At 51.3% G+C, this 26,141-nt stretch overlaps 3 protein-coding genes across 30 annotated transcripts in view; 2 read left to right on the forward strand and 1 right to left on the reverse strand.

The window, feature by feature from the left end:
- RNASE13 (ribonuclease A family member 13 (inactive)) overlaps window positions 1–8,936 on the forward strand; it is a 46,578-nt gene extending 37,642 nt beyond the window's left edge. For 2 of the 8 annotated variants that reach the window (XM_060419020.1, XM_060419021.1), the window contains 3 exons: window positions 4,647–4,703; window positions 6,818–7,251; window positions 7,537–8,936. In XM_060419020.1, coding sequence (XP_060275003.1) covers window positions 6,993–7,251; window positions 7,537–8,006 — 729 coding nt within the window. In that variant the 5' untranslated portion in view covers window positions 4,647–4,703; window positions 6,818–6,992 and the 3' untranslated portion in view covers window positions 8,007–8,936. Of the gene's footprint in view, window positions 1–1,292; window positions 7,252–7,536 lie in introns of those variants that run through there. The other 6 variants (XM_042252197.2, XM_042252198.2, XM_060419023.1 and 3 more) reach the window with 6 other exon arrangements.
- TPPP2 (tubulin polymerization promoting protein family member 2) lies at window positions 2,723–17,484 on the reverse strand. Of its 12 annotated transcripts, none has more exons than XR_009601456.1 (6): window positions 17,394–17,484; window positions 14,117–14,201; window positions 11,674–11,852; window positions 11,274–11,427; window positions 7,049–10,113; window positions 2,723–6,820 (listed from the first exon to the last, which is right to left on the reverse strand). XR_009601456.1 is itself a non-coding variant. In XM_027970079.3 (5 exons), the coding sequence occupies exons 2-5, from the start codon at window positions 14,150–14,152 to the stop codon at window positions 9,925–9,927; spliced, it is 558 nt and encodes a 185-aa protein (XP_027825880.2). In that variant the 5' UTR covers window positions 14,153–14,201; window positions 14,345–16,411; the 3' UTR covers window positions 2,723–9,924. The 12 variants fall into 12 exon arrangements, 2 of the variants coding, with proteins under 2 accessions (XP_027825880.2, XP_027825885.2); XR_009601453.1 differs by having other exon boundaries at window positions 11,674–11,915; XR_009601458.1 differs by having other exon boundaries at window positions 11,674–13,538.
- NDRG2 (NDRG family member 2) lies at window positions 15,930–24,651 on the forward strand. 10 transcript variants are annotated; one of them, XM_042252192.1, is made up of 17 exons: window positions 15,930–16,249; window positions 17,611–17,677; window positions 18,400–18,480; window positions 18,812–18,853; window positions 19,234–19,339; window positions 19,555–19,675; window positions 19,857–19,919; window positions 20,783–20,843; window positions 21,038–21,124; window positions 21,305–21,361; window positions 21,536–21,639; window positions 22,105–22,149; window positions 22,436–22,487; window positions 22,874–22,921; window positions 23,177–23,212; window positions 23,366–23,417; window positions 23,659–24,651. In XM_042252192.1, the coding sequence occupies exons 3-17, from the start codon at window positions 18,406–18,408 to the stop codon at window positions 23,823–23,825; spliced, it is 1,116 nt and encodes a 371-aa protein (XP_042108126.1). In that variant the 5' UTR covers window positions 15,930–16,249; window positions 17,611–17,677; window positions 18,400–18,405; the 3' UTR covers window positions 23,826–24,651. The 10 variants fall into 10 exon arrangements, with proteins under 10 accessions (XP_042108126.1, XP_014952387.1, XP_042108128.1 ...); XM_015096901.3 differs by having other exon boundaries at window positions 15,930–15,982; XM_042252193.1 differs by lacking the exon at window positions 15,930–16,249 and adding an exon at window positions 16,597–17,490.
- Window positions 24,652–26,141: the final 1,490 nt, after the last annotated feature.

The following is a 26,141-nucleotide window of genomic DNA, read 5'->3' on the forward strand; positions in this document are numbered from 1 at the left end:
ATGCAGGAAACACAGGAAGCACAGCTTTGATTCCTGGGCTGGGAAGATCCCCTAGAATAGGAAATGGCAACCTGCTCCAGTATTCTTGCTTGGAAGTTTCCATGAACAGAAGAGCCTGGCAGATTACAGTCCATGGGGTTGCAAAGAGTCGAACATGACTGAGCAACTGAGCATGCACACACAGGTTTTGCTGTGTACACAGCGGGGAGCCTAGGAGGGTTCTAAGCAGAGGAATAAAGAGAGTTTCAGGGTGGCCTAGTGGCTAGGAGTCCAGACTTTCATTGCCATGGCCTGAGTTCAATCCCTGGTCAGGAAGCAGATCCTGCAAGCTGCATAGTAAAAAAAAAAAAAAAAAAAAAACACAAAACACACACACACACCAAAAAACGCAGAGGAGAAGAAGATCTATCTGTTTAAAGATTCCCTGGCTGTTGTGCGTATGTGACTGCAGAGAAGCCACACGAACCATCCAGGTCGTGCAAACCTGAGTCATACAGTTTGTGTTCTGGTCCAGAAGTTAGGATTTTGAGTCAGGGAGGTGGGGTGTATGTTTTGAGGTTGGGGACGTCATTTTAGTAGCTGGAGAGCACAGCTGTGGGTCAGGATGGAGAATCTCTGGAAGAAAAAAATGGTGCTGGAGTGAGAAACACCACTAGATGGCAGCAGAGAACCAGGAGCAGGTTAGCACAGGCCTCCGACTCCCCTGGTTGCCCCTTGGTGAGGCCTTGGTGGTGCTAACAGCATTCACTGCTTTGTTCAGGCGCCTGATTCTTTGTAGTTTGAACTTCTGGGTAGAGAATTGTGCCTGTGCTGCTGTAGGAATGCAAGGGTTAAGGCAGAATGTGGACAGAAGGCACATCAGCCCAGGCCAGTCCTGCCCTGGACTGGAGGCTGGGATTAGAGAGGGGGTGGAAAGGCCAAGAGCTCATTTGGATTCCTCGCCTGCCGGACTCCTCCTCGCTTCTTATTATTCTAGAGTGAGATGATTCCAAACCACAGCTTGCACTGCCCTCTGCTCTTGTGTTTTCCTGTTAACATAATTATCCAGTGTGCTCTTCGACTTCATCGTGTGGGGTTCTAAAAAAAGTCTACCTTAGTGTTCTGTGAAAGTAAATATGGCCACGCTGTCTCAGGTCAAAGGGAAGAGGGAGTCAACGTTTAGATTTGCCCGTGAAAACTGAACAGTTAAGCCGACTGTTTACACAGTTCAGGCTGAAACCCTTACTTTGCCTCCACTGTTTGGATAAGGCAGGTGATTTCGTTTATTTATTCACTGAAACTGTACAGTTTCCAAGATCTGCTTCACTTTGCACTCGGTAGGATAATTTTGCCATGTTTCCTTCACTGCATTCACAGGGCGAGAAAGGATGGAGGAAGGGGAATAAGGTTAGGGAGAACAAAAGGAGTCAGGCATCAGGCCAAGGACTGGTCGGGAAGGCTGGCAGAAGGGAGAAAAGACAAATTAAAGAGGGGAGAGAAGACAAAATGGTGGGAGAGGAGATGAGGGGGAAGCAAGCCTCTATGTAGGGCTGCGAGGTAGCCTCCTTCTCTTTCTAGTGTCATCGTCTCTGCTCTTGGCCTAACCTTCCCCTGGGCCACTGCTGTGTGTGTGTGGTGTATGGTGCGTGTGTGTGTGTTTAAAGTTGCTGGGGCTGGTGTTGTAAAAATCCCAACAGTGCCAGGTGGACCTCTGCCTGTCTTCCCCTCAGGACAACAGCTGCTACTTCCTCTAGCCCTTGTTGGAAGGGGTGGAGGGGGCCTGGGAGAGAGGAGGCCGAACCTGGATTGGTGCCCACCCTTCAGAGCCCAGGCGCTCTCTCTTCTGGAGTTCTACACAGCCTCTGGAGACCCATGGAAAGCCCATGAGCCTTTCCTTCCAAGCAGGAGCAGATCCAAGTTCTGTTATTCTGTGTTGCTCCTAGGATAAATAAAGGTAATGGACTCATTTTTGCAGACGAGGAAAGTGAAACAAATAGCAAGTTGGGGTCAGATGTGGGATTCGCTTTGGGTCTTTGAATTCTCATGACCTCTCCTGGAACAGCTGGGATCTGTAGGAGGCAGCAGTGACAGAAGGTTGGAATCCTTGGCTCCTTTAGACCAGCCAGGATGTAGGGGTGGGGAACCTGGTCTGGGCTTGAGAGGCCTCACCAGATCACTCTGTCCCGTAAGCCATTGCCAGTTCCTCATTTGTCTATGGAATAAGTTAAAAATTCCTTAGCTTGATGCCCAAGGTCTGCCACAATCTGGCAAACCTGCCTTTCTGACTTCGTCTCTGACTTTTCTCCCACTGAGTGCCTCAGTCTCAGCCAGGCTGGGTTTTTTTCTTTCCCCAAACATGCCTTTCATAATTCTCCCCACCCCCTCTTTTTTTTTTTTTTTTCATGCTTCGAGGCTGCAACTATCTCGCTTTTTTCCTCCTTCAGTATATTTTATTGAAGTACAGTTGACTTACAATGTTTCAGGTGCACAGTAAGGTAATTCAGTTATACGTATACACATACATTATTTTCAGATTATTTTCCACTATAGGTTATTACAAGATACTGACTATAGCTCCCTGTGCTATACAGTCAAACTTTGTTGCTTGATGTGTATCTATTTCTTTTAATTAGAAATCTAGTATTCTATTCATACTAAGTCAAACAAGTGGAATCAAAATGTCATAAATTTTGGGGGCAAAAAATTCATACGTTTTCTAAAATATATATTAGACATGCTATTCATATTTAAAAAAATTTTATTTTGTATTGGAATATAACCGATTAACAACATTGTGATACTTTCAGGCGAACAGCAAAGGGACTCAGACATACATATACTTATATCCATTCTCTCCCAAACTCCCGTTGCATCCAGGTTCGACATAACATTGAGCAGGGTTCCATGTGCTATACAGTAGGCTCATAATTCTCTTTATCTCCACTTAATTGTTCCTCGAGATCCATTCAAAGGTTTCAATTTCCCTCCAAAAAGCTTTCTTTGGCCTTCCTAATTCAGAGGGATCTCTCTCGTCTTTAAATTCCTACATTTACTGTCGTCAAAATGTATAATTTTCTGCCTTAAATCACTGGTTATTTCTTCATATATATTTGTTTCCCTCCAGTTTTGACTGTCAATTCCCAGAAGACAAGGACCATCTGTTATACTATTCCCACAGGGTACAGCACAGTTAGTGACCCTAAAGGATTTAAATTCTAGGTTAGAAGGCATTTGTCCTGCCCTTGAGTGATCCCATTCCCAGGTGGTATCACCTGAATGATCCCAGTCCCAGTTGAGGAACTGACAGTGCAGCTGCTGAACTCTAACCCCGGGGTGAAGGTCAAACTATGACAAGGAGGTTGAAGTGGCTGAAACAATCCTCTGAGTTCAAGGACAACCCAGGACAGTTTGCTATTTGAACCATTCAATTTGGAAAGGGCGAAGGTAAAGCCACTGAGATTGTAGTGAGCTTGCTTAGGGCTCCCCCTGGATCATAGGGAATCATCTTTGTCCTTGTCAGTCTCGCCAGTGGTTCTAGAATCCTACCCCTGGGGAGGGGAGGAGGGAGAGAATGTGTACATGGCTGTATGCAGAGAGTCAGTTTCAGGGGAAAATAACAAAAGGTTGTTTCAGTGATGAACTGTCAGTAGTCCTCTGGCTGGCAGAAGAACCACATCACAAGCAAAGTCAAACAAACAAACAAAAAATCTCTAAGTTTTAGATATTTACCAATCCTTTTCAATACGTAAGGTATAAGTAAGTTTGTTCTTGTTAGGAAATCTGATTCTGTCATTAGACCAGAAGTTTTCAACCTCAGCACAAGCTCCATTTTCATCTGGGTGCATCTTTGTTGTGGGAGCTGTCTTGTGCAATGTAAGACGTTGAGCAGCATCTCTGGCCTCTACCCACTAGATGCCAGTAGCGCCTCCCAGTTGTGACAACCAAAAAAGGCTCCAGACATGATTAACTGCTCCCCCTTGAGAGCCACTCAATTAGACAGGTGGCCTCAAGCAAGCTGCTGTCCATCTCTAAAAGTTTCTTCATCTCTAGGATGATTATTGTATAAGTAAAGTCCAGTATAACAGGGCAACAATTTCACAAATCTCAGGCCTCAGGAGCAGATGAAACCATGACAAGGATGTCAGAATGGATGAAGCAATACTACGGATCAGGATGGGATTTTAAAGACCAAACCACAAGGATTGAAGATTGAAACTTAAAGGCCAATCATACACTCAGCACTTTTTCTGGTCCCACGATCATGACTTTGTAACATATGTTCATCTGTGTGTTGTTCCTACTGAATTGTAAATTTAATCTGGACTGGAACTGTCTCATTTACTTTTCTATTTCCCCCAATATTTGTTGTAGTGCTTTTCAGGTAGTATTTAACAATTTTAAAATATTTTCAAGCAATTAGCATGGGGCATGACTAATAGAAGGCTTGGTGAAGACAAATTTAAGTCAGGCATTACAGAGGGCTCTAGATTGGCAGTGGAGATGTGGGGAGGTCACTTGGCTCATTCGGGGAATATAAGACTTGCCAATGTTGAGTGAGCTGGGAATAAAAAGTAAGTTGGTATAGGAGCATAACTAGTTATCTATTTATATATTGTTCAATGACTAAAAGGCATTTCCATACTGACTCTCTCATTTTATTCTCACAGCCTCATGAGGAAAGGAAGGCATCAACCCCACTGTCTAGAAGAGGAAACAGAAGCTCAGTAGGTTAACCTGAGATCATGTCCTGAACTTTTATGATGTGTTGTTCCATTTCTGTAATTGTGCAAGTGGAGGTCAGTGATGAAGGGGGAGTAGCAAATGAAGGAAGTAGAAGACCAAGCAGCATGAAAAGCCCCTTTCTCTTCCAAGGGAAGCTGCAGCCTTGAGCAAATAAGGAAGAGGTGGCATGGTCTGAGACTGGGGCCACACAATGCTAGCTTCCTCAAAACAAAGACTTGAGTCAGCCAGGCTCTGGCACCACCCTTCATGGGCTCCCACAGAGTGTTGGCTGATAGACCAGCCTGAAGGATACAGATGAACCACCTGCCTGTGTGGGCTTTCCCCTCACCTGCCTAGCTGTGCACATTTCCCTAAGGAGATGCTCCAAACAGAGGCTTCTTAAACATGACCTCTGGGTTGATCTCCACATGAACTGGCTCAGAAGAACTGAGGGTGGGGGTGCGAGTGGGAGGAGAGAGCAGCATTCTGGCTAGAGGAGATAACATGAACAAGCTGCGGTGGAGGCAGGCAGGGATGGAGATGCAGCGGGAGACAGGGTGGGGCCACGTCAGGGAGGTCTTCTGTCCCATGAGATGGAGAGTCCTCTTGTGGTTGGAGAGTGTGTCGTGCCCAAGAGAAGGGAGATCCTGTGCAGGAGAAGGAATAGGAATGGAAGAGACAAGTTCCAGGAAAATCTTAGTCAAGAGATTGTCAGGGCTACGTGACTGAGGGACTCGAGCTCATACCAGTGCCAGGCCCTGGGCTAAGAGCTTCTGATATACATCTTCATGAATGCTAATACTGCTTCAAGGTATGGAATATTATCCTCACTGACAGATGAAGAAACTGAAACTTATACTGGTTTAGTGAACTAAGCCTGGAAGCATCAGAGCCAGGATTCAATTCCTGGTCTGTTTGGCTCAACACAAACCAGGCTCTTAACCATCTTGTAGTACTGCCTCCAAATGGATGGGATTAGGGAGAGGGTAAGGTGGAGGATCACTCTCAGATTTCTTGCAGAGGTAACTGAGGAAACAGACAAGGCAGGAGGGAAAGCAAGTTGGAGGAGGATGGGTTTGGTTTTGGAGTCTGCCTTGTGTTGTCGGAAAGAGCAAGCCTGGACTTTGCTGGTGGTGCGGTGAGTAAGCATCCTCCTGCCAATGCAGGACCGACCGGTTCGGTCCCTGGTGCAGGAAGATTCCACATGGCTTGGGGCAACTAAGTCCTTGTGCCACAACTACTGAGCCTGCGCTCTAGAGCCCGTGAGCAGCAACTTCTAAAGCCTGTACGCCCACGCTCTGCAACAAGAGAAGCCACTGCAAAGAGAAGCCTGTGCATCCTGACCAGAGAGTAGCCCCTGCTCTTTGCAAGTAGGGAAAGCCTGTGCACAGCAATGAAGACCCACACAGCCATAAATGAATAAAGAAAAGAAAATTTCTTTAAAAAAGAAAGAGCAAGGTTAAGGGGCTGTGAATGAGGAACACCCATGCATCTCCCCGTGCCCCCTACCCCTTGTGAATCACACACCGGCCTTGGAACACTCAGGGTTCTGTTCTGACTCTCTTTTCCTGCTCTCCAGGGAGAGAATGGTAAGCTGTCCTAAGACACAACCTGGACAACAGGTGCTGGAGGCAAGGCCCAGAGGCCTGTGGAAGTCCAGGACTGTGAAGGGGCAGGGGTTGATGAAAAAGATTTAGTAGCCTGGCATTTGTTTTTTTTTAAACAGCAAGAATCTGATCTATTGGGCACTGGCCCACACCGCCTCAAGCCCAGGCTACGCTGTCTACTCCCACCTGACAAGTTTGAGCCTTCGGGGTCAGCCCTCATAGGTTTCCAGGAGGGCCCTGACGCTAAAGGGCCTGAGGCTACAAGGTCAGCATGATCACCACTGGAGTGCAGCTGGTGACGGAGACAGTGAGGGGTCCACAGAATGGTCTTTGGTTCCTAGCCCTGCACTCAGGAGGCAGGGAGGCTCCCTTGTACATGTGGCCCTGGGGCCCCCAGGAGTGGGACGAGAGAGTAGGAGACCCCCTGTTCTCTGAGGGTCAGGAGTAAGCAGCACCTTGCTTCTCAGAAACATGCCAGAGCTTTCTTTATCACCTTTCCACGGGAGCAGGGCCTGTGAACCAGAGAAGACATCAAAGGAAGCCTAAGAACCAGGGGATTTCTGGCACAGAGGCTGGAACTTAGTGTTCTGATGACACCAGGGAGGAGGAGAGCAGAAGGTAAATGGCTCTTTCCTCCTCCTCATCCAGCCCCCTCAGCCCAGGGGCTCCTCAAACCCAGGGGACATGCCCTCCTCCCAAACCAGTCTTTATCCACCAACCTTTCTAGCCTCTTCTCTCACCTGTTGGCTGTCCTTGGCCTCAGGCAGGAGGACTCCGCCTCTGTCCTGCTGCCTTCCAGCTCCCGTCCCTCCTCAGCTGCAGTCAGGCAAGTGCTGCGGAGCCTGTCACTTCTGGACCCTCCGCATTTTTACCAGAAGGACTAACCGGGCCAGGGTAATCAGGAAGAGCCTCTTACCCAAGGACCACTTGGACCTCTTATTTCGTAAGTGTCACAGCTCCCAGATGGATGGGGTGAAGCTGAGATTCTAAGGTAGACCCAGGGTCAGGGGGAATGGTTAGAGTTGGCCGCCCAGCGGGGTGAGCTTGGGCAAATGTCTCCTCTGTCTGATGCATGAGGACTTGGGCTGGATGATCTCTGAGGGACAGTTGGGCCCTGAAGGAATAGGGGAGGGCACACTGGGGAGGCTGGGGGCACAATGGAGGCTCTGGGCAGGGACAGCCAGCCACCCAGGCCCACCTCTGTCTCCAACCACCTTAACTCTGTCAGCAGGAAGAATGGCACCGCTTGCGGCCCAGCTCCTCTTCCTCCAGGTTGTTCTAGGGACAGCTTTGGTTGACAACATCAAGACTCAGCTTGCCATCAAGAACTTCCGTACCTTACACGTTGACTATCCCAAGGTTACCTACGCCAAAGGTTTCCAAGGTTACTGCAATGGTCTGATGTCCTATGTTCGGGGCAGGCAAGAAAGCTGGTATTGCCCAAAGACCCATTATGTCTTACATGCCCCTTGGACAACCATCTGGAATTTCTGCAAGTACAGTGAGAGCTTCTGTGAGAATTACAATGAATACTGCACGCTCACCCAGGACTCCGTCCCGCTCACAATTTGCTCCCTGTACTACAGACAGCCGCCCACCAGCTGCCGCTACAACAGCACCCTGACCAACCAAAGGCTCTATCTGCTCTGCTCTGAAAAGTATGATGGTGAACCCATAGATATCATTGGCCTCTACTAGGAAGGGAGGCCTTTGGTCTGAAACCACCCCCGCAACTCCCCGCCCACGGCCGCTGCTACACACTAGCCTGTCCCCACTCCCAAAGCTCAGATTCCTGGTACAAGGCTTCCTCTCCGACTTCACAGGCAGGCAGAGTCCCGTCCCAAGAGACCAGGGAGGCAGGAAGTATGTCCAGACTTTTGGTCACCATGCAAAGTTGTGCTGTCTTCTCGGCCTTTTCTGTCTTGCTTCCCTCCCCCCACCACCCCACCACCATTCTCGCTCTCCCACAGACCATTTTACCCACCCAAGAAGCTGACTGTGTCCAGTTGGCAGCGACTGTCCATCTACTGGGCCAGATCCTGAATCCTGGCCGGAGTCCCAGAGCCTCAGCTACACCATGGCACCGGTTCTGAGTCTCAAATCCTCTCCCTGCCACCTTTCCCTTCTCGGTCTTCCCCATCTCCCTTACGATTCCCTCCACTCGTTCACCTGTACAGTGGCCATCTCTAGCTGTAGGACCCTCCCTGAGAGTCTTGGACTCATATTAGCTTCATTTCTCCAGGACATCCCCCTCAGCTCTCAGTCTCTCCCCCACACTTCCAACCTCTTTAGTCTGCCTGTATTCTTTCTCTGACCTCTTTTCCTTCCATCCTTCTTGCCTTGGACCACTGGAGTTTTAAATTATCTTCTCTGACCTGTTCTCCCAGAGATTCCTGCGTCCTTTTCCTTCCCGAAGCTCCTTCTGATATCCCCCCAATCCAAGATCTGCCTCTGACAAGGCAGGGATGAAGTGGGCTCAGCTGTGGTCACAGAAGGTTTTAAAACCATATTTGAATTATGTAAGAGGCAACCATTGGATGAAACTGGGAGAAGGTACATGGGATCTCTGTACTTTTTTTTACATCTGCCTGTGAGTCTAATCATTGCCAAATAAAAAGATAAAAAGCACATCTGAATTAGTTCTGATTTCATTACTTTTTCTGCAATGCATCAGAACTCCTACTCTCAGAGTCCTGGAGGTCACCCACCTCTGGCCATCTTCCTGGGCCACCCTTTGGTGGTAGGGTCAGTAGGATCTTCTGTTCCATGTCTACCATGATGGAGGTGGGTGGGGTAAAGCTCAGCTCTGGACTGGGTTGAAAATGAAGTCTCCTTACCCCTGTTGTGTTGTGTGCTCAGTCGTATCTGACTCTTGCGACCCCATGGACTGTAGCCCACCAGGCTCCTCTGTCTATGGAATTTTCTAGGCAAGTATATTGGAGTGGGTTGTCATTTCCTACTCCAGGGGATCTTCCTGACCCAGGGATAGAACTCACCTCTCCTGCACATCTTCTGCATTGCAGGCACATTCTCGAGCCACCGGGGAAACTCTTAGCTCTAGAATAAACTCATAACAGGAGTTAGGCTGAATAGATCCTTGATCCTTGGCCACCAGATCCCTGGTGTCTATTTCTTCCCCAACAAAACATGGACTGTAACAGACGAGGAAGGTGGAGGGACAGGGAACAGTCTCATTGCTAGTATTCCGGCTGTACTATGTCAAATCGGGAATTGCTACTCCCCTTTGGGATGCTGGGGGGGATGGATACTGGTAATGTGTGAGCACAGCTAGCAAATACTTTTGCCTGCACAGCTAGTTTATCTCTTATCTCCAAATATATTCCTCAGCCATGGTCTTAGAAGCAGCTGTTGAAGGGGATGCTACCCAGTGATGAGGAGGCCAAGTAGAATGAAGGACGTGCTTCTGGGAAGTCCTACCCTTGGGTTCCTCGGCTCTTCTGTTTCTGCACCAAGGGTCCCTCATCCTTCCGCGGGTGGAAGACAGAGCTCGTGAACTGCTTGCTGCACACACAGATGTTTATTGTCCCCCAACCCCAAGCTCCCTGGTGTTCAAGATGCAGGGTCAAGGGCCAACAGGTGAAGATGAGGCTGCTCCCTAGTTGTTGCCCTTCTTATCATACGTGCCAGCACCCTTGTAGCCACTCACGTAGCCTGAGTTGTCAGTCACGTCTTCCCGCCCAGCGATGCCTTTCCCCTTGCCGCTCTCGTCGAAGCGCTCCTTGTGGGTGCCGGTGTACTTGCTGGTGTCCGTCAGCCGGCTCACCCCGCCCACTGTTGTCGCTTTCTGTGGGCCAGAGGGTGAGGGGCCTGAGCCTGCTCCCTTCCTTCCCCTCCACTGTCACAGCCCTTCTCTAGCAACGGCCTTCGAGTAGTTTTATTAGTTGTCCGAGCTCATGTTCAACCCCTGGCATGGTGCTGCTGCCTGCTTAGGGCTCAGGTGCAGATGAGAGGAAGAACTGTGATAAGAGCCATCCACTCATGAGAAAGGAATCCGGGGCATGGGAATGAGTAGGGAGGTGTGTGTGTGGACTTTTCTGCTTCCAGAGAAGCTATTTTGACTAGGCTGCAGCAAGAGGACTTCAACCCCAGACCTAAAACACAAGTTCTGTCCTGCTGTGCTGTGCTTAGTCGCTCAGTCTTGTCCAACTCTTTGTGACCCCACGGACTGTAGCCCTCTAGGCTCCTCTGTCCATGGGGATTCTCCAGGCAAGAATACTGGAGTGGGTTGCCATGCCCTCCTCTATGGGATCTTTCCAACCCAGGGATCGAACCCAGGTCTCCAGCACTGCAAGCAAATTCTTTACTATCTGAGCCATCAGGGAAGCCCCTCTGTCCTGCTGGGAAGGCCCTATTTGAAACCCACAGTAGAAAGAAATTTTAGTAGAGAGGGGATAAATAGGGAACAGAAAGGTGGGTGCAAGGCAAGAAGTCGGATATTAGACCTTACATAACCAACTCGATGGACATGAGTTTGAGTGAACTCCGGGAGTTGGTAATGGACAGGGAGGCCTGGCGTGCTGTGATTCATGGGGTCACAAAGAGTCGGACTGAGCGACTGAATTGAACTGAAGAGTGCGAAGAGGGTAGGGAGCAGGTACCACGTGCTCTGTGCTCAATGTCCCCCCAAAGCCACCTGGCCCTGGTGGCCTGGCCCAGATCCTGGATACTTGGGAATGAGTCTAAGTTTCACTATTAAAATAGGTGTGGAAAGAAAAATAAGTAAATAAATAAAATCGCTGTGGACCTTGGCTAAGTCACTTCTTCTCACAGTTTCCTCACTTCTGAAATGACTCGATGATCTCTAAATTAGTCTGTTTCAGTACCAACAGTGCCCGTTTCCCCGCTGCTATTGAAAAGGGTTGGGGACATCGGTGCAGAGGAGGGGAGATGAGAGCAGAGACTCAGGAAGCAGCGTCAGGGTTAGGAATGAAGTCTGTCACTCACAGTAACACCAGTGGTAGCTGGGTCCTTGCCCTCCATGAGCTTATAAATGTTCTCCAGGGCTTCATCTGGGCTTTTCCCCTTGAATCGCTTCTGGCCCAGTTCCTTCATTGCTTCCTGGAACTGTTGGAATGTGATGGTTCGGGCATTCTTGGCCCTGGTCAGTAAGACAGAAATCCAGGAACTGGGGAACATGAAGTCATCACTTTCCAAGGTCCAGCCCTCCTCTTACTCAGACAGGGCCTCTACACACTGAATGTCTTGAGGTCAGGGACTAGCAGAGCCAGGCTCCCAGTAGGTGCTCAGGAGACCCGCTACAAATGCTCTACTGCAGAAACCCTGCCACATCCCATGACCTTGCTTGTTCTACTCATCACTCCCACTCCTGTCCTTGGCCCCTTACTTGACTTTGCTGAAAACGATGTCCACGTCAGTGGAGGTGACCGTCTTGCCATCCATGATGCCACAGTCTTTGCACAGCTTGGAGAAGTTCTTGTTGTTCATTTCAGTGCCACTGCTTGAGGATTCTCCAAAGACAGCAAACCGCTGGAATGTTCTTTCTGCTTCTGACGCCATGGTCAACTGGAGGTGGGGGAGGACAGTAAGGGGGGAGGCTTGGGGGTGAGGGAGGAGGGGAGGGGAGGACTGAAGAGTAAGGTTAATGAGTAAGAGTTAATGAGTAAGGTTAAAGAGTAAGAGTAATGACGAAGGTTACAGTAAAATCAGTGTCAGCAACAGGAGCAAACACACCCGTCCGACATAGTGTTCTCAGTACGAGGGATACTAGTGCGGATCCTACACACCGAATAATCGCCACTGCCAACCACTTCCCCACCACTTCTGTGTACCTGAGAGTGCCCGGATGGTGTCTGACCCTAACCAGCCTCTGTAGGTAAGTGTGTGCAGATCTGTGGGAGCCGGCTGGCTGAGGAGCCGGGGGTGTGTGGGGAGAGGTGGTGGGGGGTGGGTGGGAGAGGGGAGGTGGTGGTGGGGGCAGTGGGGAGGGGAGACAGGGGAGGACAGGGAAGTTTCTGTGACCTCAGCGGTGTTTATGTGACATCATTTTCAGCCCCTGTTACAGCTCTAATCTTGGGGGAGGGGTCTTAGGTCCCTACCTCGCATGCTGCATTGAACATGTTACCAACCTCCTGATCTCTGCAAGTGACCAAGCTTCCCTCACTGGATCAGCCCTGCTTGAACCAGTCCTCTGGTCCTAGTTAAACTGTCTTATGCTCTGTCCCTCAACAAAAGTTGAGGAGAGCTCAGGGAAGGAGTTAAGGGAAAGAGGTTGACATCAGTCCAGCACTGTCCTTTCTTCGTCTCCTGGCCGGGTTAATGACACACATGGAGAATCCCACTGGCTTTGGCAGACCAGGCTCAATAGGAACTTGAAATGGCTTCCAGTTTGGGCCCCACACGGAAAGAGCATGGGCCATGGAGGGTCACACAGCTGGCTGGGTTAGGGTGAGGGTGAGCCTCAGACTCTCAAAATCTTCCAGATAATTTTAACTTTCTATGCAGGTCAGGGATATATATATATATATATATATATATTTTTTTTTTTTTCCCATGCCACATGTCTTCTGGAATCTTAGTTCACTGACTAGGGATTGAACCTGGGCCCTCAGCAGTGAAGGCTCTGAGTAACTACTGGACCACTAGGGAATGCCCTCCCCTCTCTTTTTAAAGTAATGCTGTAATTTTATTCAGTTTTCACTACATGTGTTGCGTCTTCTTTCAGAAGGGGTTTCTCTCTGGCCTTTTCTCTGGCTGGACACCATTTAGAGGAATGAACTTCATGGCTCCCAAAATAGAGCCACTAGGTTGGTGACGTCCCTCCCCATCCCATCTAACCAGTCACCAATTTCTGTAATTTCCCTTGTCTTATAAATCCACTCCTTCCTTTCCATTCCTATTACTCCCACTCTTTATTCAAGTCCCTGTCATCTCCTATCTAGTTGATTATTCTGGCTTCTAAATGACCTCTTTCCTAAGTCAAATGCCTTAGCCTCAACCACTCCACAACCCATCTCTTCTTAACCCTCCGCTCCCAATCAGATTATTTTCACAAAACAATTACTTATCCATTGCTCCTGATCAAGAACACTCTGGATCTTCAAAATTTTTTGAAGAGTCCACCCTTTTTACCTGTCATTCAATTCATTACCTTCACACTTGGCTCCAATTCACCTTACCAGATGTCACATTTCATCAGTATTTGTGGCCATAATGACCTAATCACTCTATGCTGCAGAGGCTACCTGAAACCTGGTAGAGACAGAATAACTTTGGAGAGGATTGAATCCAGGGATTTAAGTCCTAGATAAATCATTTGCTAGTGAGTGGCCTTGAGCAAGAGACTAAACACCTCTGAGCTTTAATTTCTTCACCTCTACAGTGAGGACAATAATATTTATCTTATAGTATTGGGGGGGGGGTACTATGTGAGAATTACCTTCCACACAGTAGCTACTATGGAGTTCATCAAAGTAACTTGTGTATTTCTGTCCCTAAACTTTCCCTGATGGTCTCTCTGCCTTGATAGAATGCCCTCCTTCTCATGCAAGTACTCTACTGTACTTCTCATAGGATGCTTTACCCTAAGAACAAGACCCTTTCCTTCTCTGAATTATACTAAGATAATGGTTCTTAGCCTGTGGGCTGCAGCCTCTTTGGGCAAGGGTTTCTGAGTTATTGAGGGCCTGTGGAACCTATATATATATATATATATATATATATATATATACACACACAGAAGACTGGTCATTGAGTAAATAATAAACTTTGCACATGTAGATGCATACATGCATAGATGTTAAAATTATCAGAAGACTGAACAAACTTACCTGAAAGTACTTGCTGAATTCACAGTTGGTCTCCATCAGGGGATTCTAAAATCATCATTTGGGAATAGAAGTCTCTGATCTCCCACTTGAAAAGGATGGGAAACTCTTACTATAGGACTTATTGTGTAAATAATTAATCTTATATTACATCATTCTGAATGTTTTCTATCTCTGTATCTTCTCTCAACTACTGGATCCTAAGCTCTAGAGAGGTATGCCTAGACTCACACTTCTTTGAATTCCATCTATACAGTGGCTTGTGCAGAGCAGGTCCTTCTTGTTGCCAACTGGAAGGTATAGTTTGAAGCTGCTTCTTGGCCCAAGAGAAGGAAGTTAGGGAAAATGTTCTTGTTGGGCCACTGACACTGGACCAGGCTGAGACCTGCCCTGATAAGGAGGGACCCCATCTTAGAGCAGAAGCAGCCTCTTACTGCCCGTGGCAGGTTGAGACCCCTAGCCTAGGAAGCAAACAGATCCCAGTGGAAATTTCCCGACTCCTGCCTGCCCTACGCCCCTGCGTAGGCCCCTTATCAGGTTCCCCCTGAGTCATCCTGACCCAGAGACGAATTTAGATGCTGGAACCTCCAGGTCCTTCCCTCCCCCACTCCAAGTAAGACCTACTTTAGATACATCAGAAGAGGCAGCAGGCAGAATTTCTCACTGTAGGCTCTCTTCTCCCCCAGTTCCAGCTGGGCTGGGAGAGCTCTCTTCTGTCCTATGCATTTTTATCTATGGTCCCAATTCCAGCAGGCATTTCCTTGTCCAGGAGAGTGTTAAACTGGCATCCAGAGGGGAGAGGGGACTAGGCAAGGAGCCAGGGGTGCCCAGCTTCTGTGTCAGTTTCTGGGTAAATGGTTATGAAGGGAGTGGGGAAGGGAATGGAGGAAAACTTGGGTGCCCCAAATTGGGGGGCCTAGAGGGAATCCTTTAGGTTTGGGGTTGTTAAAAGCTGGATTTGATTAGTCGGGATCTACTCTGGGTCACCTCCTCCCTCTTGGCCCCTCCTTTCCAATAGACCCTGCCAAGTGGGGATGAAAGGGGCATTGATGTTCCTTGGATGGGAGGGGGTGGTGAGGGTGATTGTGGGGGGTGGTTCCCAGGCAGGAGGGGGAAGGCAATTTAGGGGTCTTGGGGGGGCAGTCTGAGCTGGTGTTGCAGTTGGCAGCTCCAGTTCCATTGGCCATTGTTCCCAACTGGCCTGGTGCCCAGCCCCCGAAATGGCAACTCAGGAACCCAGCTGAAGGAGGATAGGGTGGGGACCTCTGGGGGAAGGGAACCTGGAAAGGGCGCAGGTGGGGAGAAATCCAGTCTGTGTCCTTTTGTGTAAGACAACTTTGAATCCCTTTAGCCTCATAACTATCCCATTCTGAGTGACCTTTCCCAGAGGGGCACAGGGAGGTGGGGCATATAGGTGGGGAGAGAGCAGGGTGAGTGAGGGATCCAGGCTGTCACACCCACCCAGGCCCTGAGAGACGCAGCAGCCCCTGAGAAACCATTGCCTGGGCTGGGCCAAGCGGGCCTCCTTCTCTGGGCCAGAATAGAAGGGGTTAGCACTGAAGCCACAGGGTCTCTTGGGTCCCAGCCCGGGACACTGCGTCCTCCCTAACCCCCCACCCCACTTCCACAGAGTTAACTCCACCCCTGTGCCTGTTTACCCAAGAGTCAGCACCCCTGGGGGTCCTGGCCCCTCCTCCGCCCCTCCTTGGGGCCTTGACCCGGGAGTCTCCGTTGGCCATCCTCTCCCCCCCTCCCGCGATCTCCCTCTATTTATAGCGGCCCCCCGCACCCCCCCTCCCTCCCCGCCTTGTTTTCCAACTTCTCAGGGAGCAACCCGGAGAGCAGTCGCCGGGACACTGCAGAGAGGAGGTACCAGGACCCTGGGCGCCCCGAAATTGTAACTCCCGCGCCCTCGACGCCCCCACCCCCAGTCGGTGCAGGCACACTTCCCCTGTCCGCGGTCGAGACCCTCGCCTCCTCAGCAGCGGTCCTTCTTTAGCCTAGCCCTGTTTCCGGGCGGGTGGAGTCAAAACCGTGGGGTGCCAGCAGCCTGGCTCCGTCTCCCTTTTACCCGTTCCCACCTTGGAGTTGGGGCGCAGGAAGAGCCTGAGTGCTACAGGCAGGGCCAGATCACGGGTAGGGGCGGCGCTGAGAGCGGGCGCGGGGGTCCCCCACGGGACTAAGGGACCCCCCACGCCCGCAGCCGCCCGGTTGCCGGGGGCGGGGGGCGGTGGTGAATGTTGTGGGTAGCGCGGGCCGGAGCCTGGAAGCACCCAGCAGTTGGCTTTCTTTAGAGTTCCCCTCGGGCCCCCAGCGCTGCCCCTCCCGGAGCTGTGGGAGGCTCCGGGCGGGGTGAAGGGGGGCGTGTTTACCAGGGGTCTGGGGCGGATCTGCGGGGAGCTGGCGGCCCGTGGGCTGGCCGGGGCGGGCCGGGGGCGGGTCTGCGGGGAGCCCAAGCCGGGGCGGGCCGGGGAGTCAAAGGCAAGTGAAGGTGGAAGCGGCCGCGGCGGCAGCAGGTAGGGGGAAGGGCGGGAGTGGGGCCGCGGGGCCAGGCTGGCACCGGGGTGTACCGGGAGGCGCTTGGATCCCAACCCCTCGGAGTGCACGGCTCGTGGGCAGGAGCCGGCCCGCAGGGCCGCGAGGCCGCGGCGCACAGAGGCGGAGGCTCCGCGGGCTGCAGGGCGTGTTTGGGGCGTGCACGAAGTTGAGTCCGGGGTCCAGGGCTCTCCGCGCCAGCCGTGCGAATTGTCAGCCTCCACGCGGATAGCAGCGAGGGGACTCGGAGGGACAGGTTCCGGAGGCTGGGCCCAGTCAGTCCCATCTGTCCTCCCCATCCCTTCCCAGCTGGCTCTCTGCCCTTGTGGGTCGTCGCAGCACGCTGGGGAGAGAATGTGGAAACGCCCCACACACACTCCTTCTCCACTTTCGGGACCCACACCGAGACTGGGTGGAGGAGAGAAGCGAAAGCACGAGGCTTTAAAAAAAAATTTTTTTTCATGGTGGAAGAAACGGTCGTGCTCTGCCACCCCATCTCACTCGAGAGCTGTCAAAAATCTTGGGGATCCCTTAGTCCCCACTTTAATTTGCAAATAAATTGAGCGCAAAAGTAGTGACAGACGGAGCCAAGGTCACAGTGGGAGCAGCAGAGCCTGGGGTAGAATCCAGAGGTTCTGACACAAGACACGCTCTTTCCTCCACATCAGCACTTCCTTCTCTCCTCTCCCCGCCCCGCCCCCGGCCCCCGGCCCCCCGCCCGCCTTCCCCAAGCCTGGACTGATACCTGCTGTGTTGCCCGGCAGACCCCTCCAGCCTGTATTGATTCTAGCTGAAGCCTGGAGAAGACTTGTTCACTGGACTCGTGGGTACAGATTGGGAGGGTTAGTGACCTGGCAGGGATTGGTGACCCAGATAGTCCAGGTCTTGGCTTAGGTTTTCTGTCTCTAAAAGACCCATGATCTGTCTTCCATGTCATTCACCTCATTGCCTTGTTTTCTCAGACCCCAGAGCCAGGAGGAGTGAGAACCCTGACCCCTAACCCTACTTCATCCAGCCAATAGGAGCCAAGTAAGTGACCCCACCTCCAGGCTGCTGGCCCTTGACTCTGCTGGTCTGCACAGGTGCTCTGCTCCTCACCGGCCCCAAAGGTTGAATACATGTTACTTTATTCGAAGTCAGGAGTCTTGGGAGGAAGGGAGGCATTGGGTCTGTTGGACACAGATGTCCCTTGTCCTTCTTTTCTGGTTTCCCCCTCCCCCTCTTGGTCATGTTACTCAGGTCATTTTTAGCCCCTTTCTCTTTGCGCTGCTGACCTTGGTGCTTTAGTCGAAGGTCACAGTCAGTGGTGAACTCTCGATACCCATCCCTTGGTATCTTTAGAGCACCCAGTCACTGAACCACGAGTTTCACCCCCTACCTAACTAGGAGTGTGGGGTGGCCCCTAAATATAGCCTGGGAAACCCGAGCTGCCCTGCTGCCCCACCCTGATATTTCCATCCAGGACAGGGGAGGGGGTACGGAGGTGAGGTGTCGGTGTTGAGGGGTGTTGGGATGGCCGGGCTGAAAGGAAGTGGTGTCCTGAGTCCTCTTCCCCAAGCCCTCTTTCCCAGCTGCCTGGCCCTGCAGCCGGGCGTGCCGGACCGCCTCTCTCTGGGTCCTGGAGTAGTCTTCAGCTCCTGGGGCCCTCCGCACCCAGCACTGTCCAGTGTTGAGAGAGGAAGCCAGGGGTTGGGGGAGGCGTGCAGTGTGGGGGCAGCCTCCTCAGTCTCTGTGTTTCCTCACCCTGCCAGGTCACCATGGCAGAGCTGCGGGAAGTGCAGATTACGGAGGAGAAGCCGCTGTTGCCAGGGCAGACACCCGAGGTGGCCAAGGTTATCAGAGACCCCTGACTCCCAGGCCGGAATCCCAGACCTCCAAGCATAGCCCTCACTTCTTCCCTTCCCAGACTCATTATCACTCACACCCCCCTAAGCTCTCCACACCTCCCCATGTTATCTCTCCCCAAACACCACGACTGAGAGTCCAGGCTTCTTTCCTGTCACTATGCTAACCTTCATCCTCTCCATGTCTCTTTTTCGTCAATCTCTTTCTGTCATTGGTCTCCGTTGGCCCCTTTACCTGTCTTCCTTTCATCTGTGTCTGTCTCTCTGTGTGACTCTGCTGTGTGTTTCTGTGTGTATCTGTCTGTGTGTATCTCTCCAGGAGGCTGAGTTAGCTGCCCGAATCCTCCTGGACCAGGGACAGGTAACAGCTTCGGGCAGCCCAGGTGGGAGGAGGGGCTCTTCTCGCCCCAGGAAGGAGGGGCCCTGCCTGGTTTTCTTCTCTCTGCTTCTTCTCCTTCTATTCCAGTCCTTTCCTGTCCCCATCTCCCTGCTTTCCTCCCGTCTCCTTCTTTTCTCAGAGTTCCCTGATGCTCTTTGATCTTTCATTATTCTTTCCCACCCCCTAAATCATCTTCCAGTGTCGTTTGTACCTAAATTCTTGCTGATCCTGCTTCTACTTTTTGGCTCCAGTTTCCTCTCTTTGCCCCACCCCTTCAACCCCTCGACTGTTATGGAGGTTCCTCTCGTGCCTCTTTTCCTCTCAGCCTAACTCCTGCCTGATGGTGACCTGTTTCCCTGCAGACTCACTCTGTGGAGACACCTTATGGCTCTGTCACTTTTACTGTCTATGGCACCCCCAAACCCAAACGGCCAGCGATACTCACCTACCATGATGTGGGACTCAACTGTAAGGACCTTCACTTCCTCTCCCATTTCTTTCTGGGAAGAGGCTGGAGGGGCAGGGGGAGGGGAAGGGCCAGTATGGGAAGGGAGCCATGTGGCATGTCAAAGGGGTAGTTCTCTCCTAGTCTGAATGTGGCATGAAAGAAAGAGGGTGGATTCTGACCTGGGGACATTCTCCCCATCTGACTCTACTGTTGGGGTGATGGGGATTCTCTTTAGATAAATCCTGCTTCCAGCCGCTGTTTCAGTTTGCGGATATGCAGGAAATCATTCAGAACTTCGTGCGGGTTCATGTGGATGCCCCTGGCATGGAAGAGGGGGCTCCCGTGTTCCCTTTGGGGTGAGAATTAGCTCCTTCCCTCCTCATCAGGCTGTGAGGCACATGGCAGGTATGGAGTAGACTGGATCAGGGAGGAGGAAGGGGAGGGCAAATGGTGACCCTGGGAGAGAATGAGGAGCACACGGAGGCGGGGGCCATGGGGGCAGGTTGGTGTTTTCCTTAACCTTCTTTTCCTCCCCAGGTATCAGTACCCATCTCTGGACCAGCTTGCAGACATGATCCCTTGCATCCTGCAGTACTTAAAGTGAGAGGCCTGGGGACCCCTCCGAGCCAGAGTTCTCTTTCCAGCACAAGGTGGCCCTTAGAACTCCTGAGCGAGTTCTGTCCGGACTAGATATTGTCTATTCCAGTTGAGAGGAAGCGGGTGGCTTTGGAAAGCTGACTTGAGTCAGCAGAGTAGCTCTAAGGGAGGAGGAGAAGAGAAGGGAGCTGTGTGCCTGGCCCTGCCTCAGGCTGAGGAGGGTCTTCTCTGATCTGGAAGCTAGAGAAGAAGAGGAGGGGGCGACATAGTCCCTGAGGAACCAGACAAGCCTGTCTTTCCCTCCCCCTCCCTGTGCCTCCTCCAGAGGCAGAGGGGGTGAGAGAAGGAAAAGAAAGCCAGGTGTGGCCTCTTCGGGGCATACTTAGTGCTGATGACACCTGGGCTCTGTCCTTGACTTGGCTTTTCCTGAGCGTCAGGGCCCTGGGCAGCTGTGGTTCACCTCTTGGGCTCTTTCTCCTGATACTTCCTGTTGTTCACCAAACTTGTATCTTTTTTTAATATCTTGCTTTAAGTTCCCCCCTTCCCAGTTCCTCTAGAGGAACCAGGAACTAAAACAGAACTAGTTGAACTAGATCCTGAAAGTTGAGAAGGGACAAAGAGCTACATAGGAAACAGTGTCTAGTTGGTTGGCGTGTGGGTGTTTCTTTCCAAGACACTCACTCTCTCGGAGAGAGCTGGGAAAAGACTAGTGTCCATTTTTTAGCTCCTTAGCACCTTCTTTTTCAGCATCCTCCCAAAGGAAGGTCCCTTTCTGTCCTTTGTGCCCATGGCCTTAGGAAGGAGGAGTTTGGAGAGTCAAAGTTTTGGATACCCGGACCCATTAGACCTACATTTATCTTTCACAGTTTCTCCACAATAATTGGAATTGGTGTTGGAGCTGGGGCCTACGTCCTGTCGCGATACGCTGTAAGAAATTTAAAAAATAAGCCAGATAAGCAAAAGGCGGGTCCAAGGCCCAGGCAGTGTTTACTAGTGTGTGCTTGAGGGGAGGCTGTGAGTACGAGGGTGGGAAGCAGGCCCCATGGAGCCTGGAGTGGGCAGAGCTCAGTGGGGAGGGGATAAGTCATGCCTGCCTCTGACTTCCCTCTGCTGCCCCTTAGCTTACCCACCCTGATACCGTCGAGGGTCTTGTCCTCATCAACATTGATCCCAATGCCAAAGGCTGGATGGATTGGGCAGCCCACAAGGTTTGGAGGGGCCTGTGCACTGAGATCTTGGGGGGCTTCCCCTTGTGTGGGTCCATTTAGGCTCTAACAACATAACTGGCTGGCCTGTGAGCTTCAGGGATGGGGGAAGGAGCAGGGAAGAAACTTGGGTCTCTACTCCTCATAATGTCCTGAGCTGTCTCACCTGCCCTGTCCTCATAGCTAACAGGCCTCACCTCTTCCATTTCGGAGATGATCCTTGGACATCTTTTCAGCCAGGTAAATGGTTGTGGAAGATGGAAGTAGAGGGAATCAGCAGGGACTGGAATGTGTGGGGTGATTTCCTTACTTGGGACTGATTTGGGGAGGAAAGAACGTTTGCCTCTTTGCATCTCGTAACTGTTTTTGAGTTCTCTTCCCAGCCCTATTTCTTCTCCCTCTATTTTCCTTCAGGAAGAGCTGTCTGGAAATTCCGAGTTGATACAAAAGTATAGAAATATCATTGCACATGCTCCCAACCTGGATAACATTGAACTGTACTGGAACAGCTACAACAAGTGAGTGGGCACGGAAGAGAATTGTAGAAGCGGGAATGGGGGTCATGGGAGGCGCAGAGGGCCAAGGGGAGGAGAAGCAGGCTGTGCGAGGTGGGCGGATTGTTGGGCAGTAGGGGGCAGCTGCAGGACAGATGGGGGTTGTGGAGGGGAGAATTCTGAGAAGCCGGCCCCCTCTCTCTTGTTACTTCCTTAGACTTTTGGATTCCCTGAAGTAAGATGATCTCCGGTCCTCGTGCCCTTCGTCCCCTTCAGTGCCCTCTGACTAGGGACCTTGGGCACAAGTGACCATAGGGCTCATGCTTGAGGCCTGTCTGCCACCTTCTCCTTCGGTTCTCACTTGTAATCACCAATATTCAACTCTAATTTAGGGGAGGAAGATTGCTTCCTCATGGGGAAGCTGGCTTACATATGTGTGGGTACCACTGCTTGCCTAAAGTTTCTACTCTTCTTTTAAACCCTCTTTAGTCGCCGAGACCTGAACTTTGTGCGTGGAGGCGATACCACCCTCAAGTAAGACTCAAGGGATAAAGCTTTCCCTCTCTCCCTGGATCTTCCCCTACTAGATGCTTGCATCCTTTAGAAGGAGAGTCTTTTGCCAGGGAATTTTCTTGTCACCTCCTCCCCTATCCTGTTTAGCAAACCACCACCCTCTAGGTCTTACCCCTTTGAACTCTGTTGGTGGGGTCAGCGGGGTTCAGAAGGTTGTTTTCTCTTTGGAGCCAACTGCTCTTCTGGGAGGAGGCGGAGGAGGGAGTGCCAGGGGCTCACCACCTGCTCCCCAACACTGTGCCTCTAGGTGCCCTGTGATGCTGGTGGTAGGAGACCAAGCACCCCACGAAGATGCAGTGGTCAGTAGGGAGTCTTGGGGTGGGTGAAGGAGGGTGGCAGTCAGAGGGCTAGCTTGCCAAGAAGCAAGCTCTGTTTGGGGACGGGGAGAGTAACTTTGGGGCATAAGAGGTTGATTCCTTACAAGAAGGAAATGGGCAGAGGCTTGATAAGAAAGGAACTTGGAGGACTCTTCTGGTGCTCCAGTGGTTAAAACTGCATGCTCCCAATGCGGGGGGCATGGGTTTGATCCCTGGTCGTGGAACTAAGATTCCATATGTTGTGGGTATGGGCGAAATAAAATTAAAAAAAAAAAAAAAAAAGAATTGGATCTGGGCCCCTGGGTCTTTTGGTTGGGAGGGGCCACTGGGGGTGTGACTTCATTCATTCAACCTCCTCCCTACTCCAGGTGGAATGTAACTCAAAACTGGACCCCACCCAGACTTCCTTCCTCAAGGTCAGTGACCCTATTCCACATTCAGCCTGACTCTTGGCCCCTGGTCCAGAGCCATAGATCTTCTCCAGATTCAGCTGCTAGGCTGGCTTCCAGGGTCCTACATGGGAGCAAGTGGGTGGGCGGAGTAAAAGAAACAGAAAACACCCCATCGGCCTGGAGTGGGAAGCCTAGGGAAGAGGGCCCTCTTGTACCTCTCGGCATGGCTCATTGGTTTATACGTTTATCACTTTTTCTGGATGACTCTTTCCTGAACAGATGGCTGACTCTGGGGGGCAGCCGCAGCTGACTCAGGTGAGCGCCCCTGCCATTCGTGGGGTGGGATATTAGTGGCCCTGAGCTATACCCTTCGCTACACACCCCATCTCCAACCTGCCATGGCTATGGGCTCCAGCTCAGTTTCTAACCTCACTTTGCTGTCTCCCTTTCCTCATTTTACTTTCACAGCCAGGCAAGCTGACCGAGGCCTTCAAGTACTTCCTGCAGGGCATGGGCTATAGTGAGTATGGGGGTCAGAGGCTGTCCTGAAGACAAGAGGTTGTGGCATAGGAGGAGGGAGGGCCACGGGGGGCAGGAACCACTTCAGGCTAATTCTTGGATTTACCACTGTCTGTCAAATCAAGCTCCTCGACCCCTGGCCCCATTTGTAACTCTTGTCTCCACCAAGTACCCCACTCTGAGTTGCCTGCTTCTCTCGCCGCCTCCACTCTGACTGCTGGCTTCCCCTTCCATCTCCGCAGTGGCCTCATCCTGCATGACTCGCCTGTCCCGGTCTCGCACGGCCTCCCTGACCAGCGCAGCGTCCATTGATGGCAACCGGTCCCGCTCTCGCACCCTGTCCCAGAGCAGCGAGTCTGGGACTCTCTCTTCAGGGCCCCCGGGGCACACTATGGAGGTCTCCTGTTGAGTGACCCTTGTTGCCCGGGTGTGGGACCCAGCCCTCACCTCCCCCAGTACTAACCTGGGAGGCGCACAGGGCACTGGGCCCAAGTGAGCACAGGAAGCTGGGCAGATCATGTGGGGAGATGACCTTGATCTTTGATTGCTACCCTAACCTTGACCTCTAACCTGTGATTTCCCTCAGCTCCTGGGAGAGATGTCCTAATATCTCTTAGGGACCCAGACCCCTAAATGATCCCTCTCCTTCATCTTGGTGTTAAGGCGGAGAAGGCATGCCTCCCTGCTCCCTAATCTGGGTGTCTGTAGCTAAGGGACAAGAGGTTGTAGAAGCTGTCTGTGGTGACTCCCCCAGACTCTCCCTCCTTATCCCAGATTGCAAGGGTAAGGGGCTCCGGGCTGGGGCTCCTCTCACCAAAGCTGACATGGTGTCGCGTTAATCCTTCACCTCTGAAGGGTGTGGGCCTAAATGAATGTGTGACGGGGAGAACTGCTGGTGGGTTAGTGGTCCTCAGGACATGCCAGAGACGTTCAGTGTGGAAATGGAAGTTGGAATGGGAGGTGGTGGGCGGTGAACAAGTGTGACAGAAGGGCTGGAGCTGGGCAGTAAGTAGGAAGGGGACTGGGGCCGCTGGCTGCTCTAACTTTGGTAGCTATCTAGACAGCGTGTGTCTAGAGGGGGGTGGGGGGGAGCCAAGCTGGGCATGGCTGCTTGGGGCTTGGCGTGGGGGTGGGAAGGGCTGCCTTGGGGCTCTGACCACAGTGTGTTATATGTGGGGGGTACCCTCCTGTCTCCCACAACTTCTGCTGTAACAATAAACTATAGAGGAATCTGAGCTCCATTATTCTTCTGGGTCTGAATATGCCTGCCTCGTGCCCCTTTTCTGCCTTTCCCTGCTCAGCCCTTACATTTCTCTTCTCAAGGTGACAGAACCACAGGAGAGGGCTTGTATAGCAGAAGTGTTAGTCACACAGTTGTGTCCAACTCTTTGTGGACCCCCTGGACTGTGGGTAGCCCTCCAGGCTCCTCTGTCTATGAAATTCTCCAGGCAAGGATACTGGAGTGGGTTGCCATGCGCTCTTCCAGGGGATCTTCCTGACACAGGGATTGAACCCCAGACTCCTGTATTGTAGGCAGATTCTTTACTGTGTAAGCCACCAGGGAAGCCCCTGTATAGCATAGACACACTATAAAATGTGACCCCATGGTCACTGGTCCCTGCTCCAATAGCATGGTATTGCCCTTGATATTGTAGGATATCCCAGTTGGGGGCCAGAGGAGGGACTCACATCTTAAGAGACTTCCTTATCAGTGGACTGGCCCACTGAGAAATGCCATAGGGTTTTAGAGACATCACCAAAATCATGATTTAAAGAAGGAAGCATAGAAAACTGACACAAGTGTCCAAGGACATCTTTTGACTCATTTTCCGGCAGGATCCTCCCTAGGGTTCTGTAGATTTCATTTTTGATTGATCAATACAGTCAGACCAGGCCTCATGCAGTTGATCCCAATCTGAAGACTCCTTCAGGACAGTTACAGCAAAAGAGAGGACTTCCTCTCAGGAATTTCTCCTCTTCTGTGAATCAGGGAGTTAATTAGACTATGTGTGTGGTTCTCTGAGAAGCTTTTCAAGTAAGAACAACGATCAAGAGGACTTCTGATAGTCTGTGGCTGTTGCAGGCTGATTCTTACGCTCTTGGGTCACAAGAAGTAAAAATGAGAAGGCACCATATAGCGTTACTGGCAAGAGGATTGTAGATGGATTGTTACAAGGTCATTTGTTAGATTGCTTCATATAATAGAAATGCCATAGGCAATTGCACTTTCCTCAGTGGAACTGAGCTAAGGACTAATGTAGCTTGAGATCTGGTGCTGACACATTGGCATCAGAGTGGAATGTGGAATGTATGCTTGAATCTTGAGCATTTCCTCACTGTCTCACACAGGGTGAAATCTATCTTCAATGCGGTAGGCCAGGATCAGAAGGGGGAAGTATTAGGTGACTAGCAGAGATAGAGACCCTGGAGAAGGGAATGGTAACCCACTCCAGTATTCTTGCCTGGAGAATCCCATGGACAGAGAAGCCTGGCAGGCTGCAGTCCATTGGGTTGCAAAGAGTCGGATGTGATGGAAGTGACTTAGCACGCGTGCACGCACACAGAAATACAGAAGTTACAGAGCTGGCTATGGATGGTGAGGGTGTTGACAAACCACACACAGGGTAGACAGCAAGCAGGGCTTAAATGCCATGCTAAAGAAACAAAACAGCATAACTGGAACATTGGACCAACCAGCTCCTAGATAAACATGCAGATAAGGCAG

This window comes from Ovis aries, chromosome 7, assembly GCF_016772045.2.
Source record: "Ovis aries strain OAR_USU_Benz2616 breed Rambouillet chromosome 7, ARS-UI_Ramb_v3.0, whole genome shotgun sequence".
Classification (NCBI taxonomy): Eukaryota; Metazoa; Chordata; class Mammalia; order Artiodactyla; family Bovidae; genus Ovis; species Ovis aries.

Bases quoted from the DNA above. Each gene is read 5' to 3' on its own strand.
- TPPP2 (XM_027970079.3), bottom strand. From the start codon at position 14,152: ATGGAGACCAACTGTGAATTCAGCAAGTACTTTCAG. The intron at 11,428-11,673 runs GTAAGGGGCCAA...CTTACTGACCAG, and splicing joins ATCGTTTTCAGCAAAGTCAA to GGCCAAGAATGCCCGAACCA. The intron at 10,114-11,273 runs GTGAGTGACAGA...TCTGGCCCACAG, and splicing joins CAGCTACCACTGGTGTTACT to AAAGCGACAACAGTGGGCGG.
- NDRG2 (XM_042252192.1), top strand. From the start codon at position 18,406: ATGGCAGAGCTGCGGGAAGTGCAGATTACGGAGGAGAAGCCGCTGTTG. The intron at 19,676-19,856 runs GTGAGAATTAGC...TTTCCTCCCCAG, and splicing joins GCTCCCGTGTTCCCTTTGGG to GTATCAGTACCCATCTCTGG. The intron at 21,362-21,535 runs GTAAATGGTTGT...ATTTTCCTTCAG, and splicing joins TTGGACATCTTTTCAGCCAG to GAAGAGCTGTCTGGAAATTC.